The sequence below is a fragment of the Panthera uncia genome, chromosome B1 (assembly GCF_023721935.1).
Source record: "Panthera uncia isolate 11264 chromosome B1, Puncia_PCG_1.0, whole genome shotgun sequence".
Classification (NCBI taxonomy): Eukaryota; Metazoa; Chordata; class Mammalia; order Carnivora; family Felidae; genus Panthera; species Panthera uncia.
In genome coordinates, this window is record NC_064811.1 from 185,093,772 (window position 1) to 185,101,369 (window position 7,598).

At 44.6% G+C, this 7,598-nt stretch overlaps 1 protein-coding gene across 9 annotated transcripts in view; it reads right to left on the reverse strand.

Moving 5' to 3' along the window:
• The window catches only part of SNX25 (sorting nexin 25), a 135,281-nt gene extending 127,683 nt beyond the window's left edge, over positions 1-7,598 (reverse strand). For 3 of the 9 annotated variants that reach the window (XR_007458188.1, XR_007458187.1, XM_049632530.1), the window contains exon 1: positions 7,113-7,597. Coding sequence is in view for 5 of the 9 variants with exons in the window: in XM_049632530.1 (XP_049488487.1) it covers positions 7,113-7,520 (408 nt within the window). In the remaining 4 variants the exon portion in view is untranslated. Of the gene's footprint in view, positions 1-6,460; positions 6,838-7,112 lie in introns of those variants that run through there. The other 6 variants (XR_007458189.1, XM_049632537.1, XM_049632536.1 and 3 more) reach the window with 6 other exon arrangements.

A 7,598-nucleotide genomic window follows, 5' to 3' on the forward strand; every position in this document is an offset into this window, starting at 1 on the left:
GAGGGAGGGAGGGAGGGAGAGAGAGAGAGAGAGAGAGAGAGAGAGAGAGAGAGAGAGAATCTCAAGCAGGCTCCATGCTCAGGGCAGAGCCAAATGTGGGGCACGATCCCACGACTCTGAGCTCATGACCTGGGCTGAAATCAACAGTCAGATGCCTAAGTGACTGGGTCACCCAGGTGCCCCGAAATTTACTGTTTACAGAGAATGTTAGGACACTCCTGAAAAGATTCTTAAACCTGTCTGTAATGACAACTAATGATATTTTACATCAAATAAAAAGCTTACTCAAATTTATTGCCTTTTATCTCCATTCACACAGCCTGATTAACTCTCACTTTTTACCACTGCATTTAACATGGTATTTTCTCCTCCTGAGTTTATCCCAATCACTTTCCATTTAACATTTGTAAAGCCCAGCTCTGAGGCTATCACTCCTGTCTCAGGAAATGCCAATAGCTGCCATGCCCACAGACTAAAATCCAGTTTTACTCTCAATTGAAGACTTCTACAACGTGGCCCAAAGTACCTTTGCAATCCTAGCTCCTGTGATTCATCTCGTATACTCAGGGGCAACTCAAATCCTAAATGGTACATGTACTCTGTCAACAGTTTGCTTTGTTTACTTTTTGTAAATTTGTTTACTTTTTCATAAATTATGAAAATAAAAATTGTTTCCTTTAGACAGTCTGGTAAATTCAAATAAACACTTTCTTCACTTCTTAGCATACATGTCCTGTGTTTGATGAGATTATGTTCTAGGTTTAATCATGTATCTTCCTACTTAGAAGTTATCATTCCTATATAACTTGTTTCCTAATCTTAAGAAAAAATGCCTTCACAATGAAGATCCAAAAAATAACTGTCCTATATGTGTTATTATTGTTTTTGTATCAAGAGATTATAGGTGTCCAAAACTTCTCTCTTTGAATATATATTTGTGTTTTCTTGTATATGCATAATATATATATGGAAGAATAAACAACTATTAATATCATCTATAGGGAAAATTTCACTGTATACCCTTTTACACGTTTTTTTTAAAAAACGTGAATGTTGGGGCGCCTAGGTGGCTCAGTTGGTTGAGCATCCGACTTCGGCTCAGGTCATGATCTCGCGGTCCGTGAGTTCGAGCCCCACGTCAGGCTCTGTGCTGACCGCTCAGAGCCTGGAGCCTGTTTCAGATTCTGTGTCTCCCTCTCTCTCTGACCCTCCCCCATTCATGCTCTGTCTCTCTCTGTCTCAAAAGTAAATAAACGTTTAAAAAAAATAAATAAATAAATAAATAAAAATAAAAAACGTGAATGTTATCATCTGCATAAAAAATTTAAAAATTATGAATAGTGTGAATTTAAAGGAAAACAACCTTTATACCAGACAGTTAGGGAGGATCCTGTGATTTAAGGGGTTCTCAAAAAGCCATCTTCCTCAAAAACGTTTTTCCCACTATCCACCATGACTTAAATCGTCTAGTTAAAACTTTAGCAAACAAATATTCTGAAGTATATTATGCCATTATCCATTATCAAATTATTGAGGATTACTTTATCACATTAGCATAATAAAGGAAAGTCACAAAGAGGCTGTGTATAGTCTCCCTAATTCCTGTTTCTTTTCCTTTTTCCCCTCAAGTAACTAAATTAAGTTTGTTTTACTCAAAGAACTTTTGTATTTGTACAAGAACTCATTTAGGAATTCTAAAAGTCCTACCCAAGCCAACTGGCACCATGGATTGCTGTGTGAATATTTTACTGTCTCTATAAACATCTGCCTTCCCATCCAGTCTTCTCTATCAATCCAATCTACTCAGCCTGAGAGGGCAGGGACAGGGAGATTCTTGTTCATCTGTGAATCCTCCCCAACGCTAAAAACATGGCCCTGCATTTCCAGAAAGCAATTTCCCAAGCTCTTAATGAGCTTACTGCAAGGTTCTGACCCTTCTCCAGGATGCTGGGGTTATAATTTTAAACCTAAATATGTGAGTAGGGGCACCTGGGTGGCTCAGTCCATTAAGCATCCGACTTCGGTTCAGGTCATGATCTCACAGTTTGTGAGTTTGAGCCTGGCCTCGGGCTCTGTGTTGACAGCTCAGAGCCTGGAACCTTTAGATTCTGTGTCTTCCTCGCTCTCTCTCTGCCCCTCTCCCCTCGTGCTTTTGTCTCTCTCTCTCTCTCTCTCTCAAAAATAACATGTAAAAAAATATTTTTAAGAAAAAAATTTAAAAAACAGTCAGTAGAATACTTAAATTTGCTATCGTCTCAAACAATAATCCATTTACACAGGCAAAACTGATCTATTGAGAGCCTACCACGTGCCTGGCACAGGCACTGAGCAGCTAGGCAAAAAGTGATCTAACAAGATCATAATAGCGGCTATTTAACAGGTACTCAGTAAATGCTTGTTAGATTTGATAAACCACTTGAACTTTTCTATCTGCCTGAACTTTGAAGTCTTTTATTAATGTTTTCTTCATATAGTAGTGGACTTTGGTTTCCCACATGCTATTAAGCATTTCACTTTTGTGGATATTCTCGTGTCGGCCTTCTGACCATCGTTAATTGCTTAGTTTTGAATTTATGGAACACAAATCAAGAAACATCCAACAAGTTACAGTGCAAAAGAGAAAATCCATACTATATGTGAATAATTGATGGGTAGAGAAGCTATTCTCTTATCTACCTATTGTCAAAACGTAAGAAATAATTTTCCTTTTTTCCATTATATGAAGATGCGCTTTGTATTGCTGGTCCAGTAATGAAACTAAGTTTTCTAAACTACTAACTGGCTTCTGCCATATTTCTCTTTCCGTTGCCTTGGTTAGATGAGGTGCTAAGGTCAAGTTAACTGTGACCAGTGAATTGGAGGCTCTTGGTCCAGGTAAGTTAACCGGGCTGGCACAAGACCAAACACAACCTTGGGCCGGGAACACCACGCTATGACAGCCTGCTCAACAAAGGTGGGCTAACAACTGTTAGTTACCCCCGGGCAGGCCAACCCCACAGCACCACAGCTCCAGTGTGCTTGCTGGCCTGCCACAAAGTCCACGTTTCTCTAAGTGGGGCCCAGAGAGCAACTGTCAAGACCTTCCTGACCTTACAGAAAAGCTTCCTCAGGACCTGAATACACCACTGGATATTATTTCTACCTGAGTTGAAAATTATTGTTACTACTTTAATCGGCAGTAATTCCCACCCAAATGAAACAAAAATTCTTGCACATAGCAGATGCCCAACAACTACTACTACTGGATTAACTGGAGGGGGAAAAGCATGAAGTAGTGAGAACAGACAATCTTATCATCATCTGCAAACACTCCCTGAGCCCCTGCTAGATACAGGTATAGCAAAAGGTGTCAATCAGGGGTCCTAATCACATGGAGTTTACAGCCAATAACTACACTGTGAGACACACAGAAGCATTTTAGACACTCCCTGACGCAAAAACCACTTTTCGCTTTCAGTGTGGCTTTTTTAGCTGCCTACTTTTAACGATGTATGCATTTTTTTTCCCTCTATAGGAGACCAAAAAGAAAATGAAGAAGAGGGAAGGAAGGACGGACAGCTAGAAGGACAGCATTTTAGAAGACTCTAAAATGTGTGAGAACAAATGACGATTCCTTCCTTCATGCTGAATCAAAATTTCTGTAGTAATGTACTCACTGTATCTTACAGAGGCACCATTTGGTTTACTACTCAACAGCCTCCCCCTCCACATATGTTAGATGACCTGTGTGGTCCAGCTGCTACCCCCACAGAACTGACAGATATTTTACACTACACCACGTGCTTATGCTTCCATTCATAAAGAACAGAGCATTAAAAAAAACAAAATAAAACTAAACACAAATTAGAAATACAGCACAACTAAAGGCTTGAGTAAATAGCACCAGTACTGTTAAAAAAATATAAAATTTTATGTGAAAAATCTGCATTTCAATTACAATACAGACTTGGAAAGTAAAGTTTCTAATGTACTTACTTTCTCGTTAAAGACTATTATAAGGATCCAAGTTCAAAAAAAATGACCAATGATCTACTTTCCATAAATTACATTTCACTTCTTCTAGTACCTGAAATCTTCAGGATTACATATGCTGCTTCATGTCCTGTCACCTTTAAAGTACTATTTTCTCTGGGCGCCTGGGTGGTTCAGTTAAGCGTCCAACTTCGGCTCAGGTCATGATCTCGAGGTTCACAAGTTCAAGCCTTGCGTTGAACTCTGTGCTGACAGCTCAGAGCCTGGAGCCTGCTTCAGAGTCTCCTCCTCGCTCCCCACCTGCACTCTACCTCTCTCAAAAATAAACATTAAAAAAATAACAAAATACTATTTTCTCTAATTCCTCTACTAAACCATCTTTCTGGATGCTAATCCAAGTTTTATCTACCCAGAAGTATAAGTGAGTGGGGAGGTTTGAGGAAATGTATTTTCCAGGAAATAGGATGGTAACTAACCCACAACATGCAGCTTCTAGGCCTTCAGAGGACTAGAATACTACAGGATTTTGACCCTGACCTCACCATCTAAACTTCCTGCTCCCACTTACTAGGCACTCTTAATCACTTAACTCTTATTTTTTGTTTCAAAAGCATTTATCACTAACAAAAAATATCTCCTTTGTTGTCTGATCTCCCATAAGGCTATAATCTCCAGAGAGTAGGGCTTTTGTGTGTCTCACTGATTCAACCCCAGCTTGCAGAATAATACTTGGCTCATATAAAACACTCAGTAGGGGAGCCTGGGTGGCTGGGTTGGTTGAGCTTCCAACTTCCGCTCAGGTCAGGACCTCAGGATCTGTGAGCTGGAGCCGGGCGTTGGGCTCACTGCTGTCTGCATACAGCCCGCTTCAAATCCTCTGTCCCCTTCTCTCTCTCTGCCCCTCCCATGCTCATGCTCTCTCAACCATAAATACAACATCAAAAAAAACCAAACTCGATAAACACATATGGAGTAAATTATTTCTTACAATACTCAAAAGAAATGGAACATCATTTACAAATCAATAAGCCAACTAGTAAAATCTTTGGATCCTTATTTTTGTCATTGTAGAAAAAAATCATGAGAAAAAACACACCTGCTTACCAACTCTTGCTAAATTAGATATGAAAAAAATGGATAGTTAAATGAAGGTTTTTAAAGGAAATAAACACTACTAATTTTTTTAGAATACCAGGGAAACAGAAGTTCCTATACCTTAATATACTGAATTCCTGATGGATTTACAGAGAGTGAGGATGCCTGACTTCCTTCCCTACAACCCTCCAGCCATTATCTCAGGGCTGCATTTCGAACCGACAGACTCAGGACAGGGTAATTTTGGCGAAGAGTGTGATGATTTTTACAAGAGTAAGTGGATCATATCATAAGCAAATACAAAACCCAGAGGATAATGATCCCTCTAACAAATATCCTTATGAACCACTGCCATTTCCCTTACCGGAATGTGCTTAGGCAACTTCAATTTCATGACAGTATCATTCAGTCCAGCAGCTAGTGCCACATTATGTTGTGTATTGATCTGTTGTGATTTCAAATCCATATTGTTTTGAATTGAGGTTGTTTTGATCTAGTTTGAGAAACCATGTCAAGATGATATCTGCAGAACTGTTGTGCTGAGTGCTTCTCCATATGAATATATGGATGAATAAGTATGATGTAATGGGCTTTAAATACCAGCAGTTTGTGTGGTCCTACCCAGAGTGTTCAGGCGGGGCAAGGCTACTCTTTGCCGATCTAAACAGCTCTCTGTAGATCTTAAGACACTTGCTCCTGTTGTGGTCAGGCAACTCCCGGTCAGCAGGGGTGTTAAACCATACAGCAGTCTTGAGAAGGGAAGGGACATCTGTTCCTGCCTTGGTGAGGGTATTTCTCACAGGCAGTGGTACAGGCTGTGTAACTGTCCCCAAAGTACTAACCTGCAGGGCAGCCAGCCCTGCCTACCAACACCAATGCCACTGTCACTAGCTACATGTCCCAGCAGCTAATACCCAACTTTTGGTTGAAAGGACTTACTCTACCAAGAACCAACTCCTAGAGAGGCACACCTCAAATAAATCTGGACTTTATTTCTCCACTGCCTGGAACAACAGTATAATTCACCTATCATGGGTCTGTGGGGTTTGTATTTCCTTACCGGATTATTGAGAGACACTACCCTGTAACTTAGGGCTTATGAAATAGAACTCATAATTATATTTCCGCAGAAGTTATAATTCCCATAGTAAACCCGTGTTAAATACATTATTAGCAGAAACAAATCTCAGGCTCGGCATAATGTGCCCCGAACAAAACAAGCTACAACAGAATCAAGTTTCATTATTTGATTTAAAGGGTTACGTATGAGAGAAAGCTGGGAGGCTGAGCAAGTAGCGGTCTGGCACTAAGGAAGAGAAGAGCTCATTTGAAACACTCTCATTTCCTAGATTTTCTAACCACCGCCCTGCTGTCCCACCCCTCCCTGGGATACCTTTGCTTTTGTTGCAGACTGAAGTGCTATCTGACATCCCCTTTCAAAATCACAGAAACTAGCTGGGGCTGCGTTCTCAACATGGTGGAAGACAGGATGCCGCGGTAAGAAGTGTCCACAGCCTCGGGTGAGAGGTCCCGGCAGGGCGAGCTAAGCCAGACGAGCCTGTCTGAGCAAGTTTCCGCACCGGTGAAAGGTCAGAAAGTTACCTCTCCCAGAAAACGGTTAGAAGCAGCAAACACCATGATCCGCACAGGGCGCAGCGCGTGCGTACAGGGGGGACTCCCCTCGCCAACTGCAGAGCGACATTCAAGATTTGGATTATTCAGCTAGCAAGGTTGTGCCTGAGGATGGTTGTGGAGCAACTACACTGCCTAACAACGTGCATCTCGGCGAGCATCCCGCAAGCTCGGAGGAGCCCGGAGCCCGCCCCCTCTCCCCCCACCCCCCACCGGCGCGGGCCGAGGGAACGCTCGCAGCTACCCGCCGGGCCGACCAACCCCAGCCGGGTCTCTCTCCGGGAGGCCAGGCAAGAGGGGACCGGCCACGCCGCCGCCACCCGGGGCTCCGAGAGCGGGCGGCGGGCACCGGAAGCGGGGAGGGCCCGGCCGAGGCCCCGAGCACGCGAGGCAGCGGGGAGACCAGTACTTACCCCCGGCCCGCGGCGGGCGGCCGCGGCCAGCCGTCTCCAGGTGGCGACGAAGTCGGGCGGCGGGGCTCGCCGGCTCCGGCAGACGAGGGAGAACAGGGTTCCCAAGAGGAAGGCGGCCGCGGCGCAGCCCAGGTACAGGCTGAGCCGGAGCAGGACGGTGCACGGCCCCGCGCCTCCGGCCGCCTGCCAGCAACCGGGCCCCAGGCAGGAGAGGCACACGGCGGCGAGTGCGGCCACCGCCACGGACACTCGCCAGCTCCAGCCGCCAGGGCTCCCCGGCGCCGCCGCGTCTTCCCGGGCGTCCGGCCGCCGCTCGCCCGGGGCGCCCGGGGCTGGGCGGCCAACGGTGGCCGCTGCCGGCACGAGGCTGAGGCCGGCGCCGCTGCTGTCGGTGGCATCGGGGTGCATGCTGCTTCCTGTACCGCTAAGGACAGGCACATCTCCTGCCCTGCTGTCCCCCGGCGCTGCCCCGGACGGTGGCCTCTG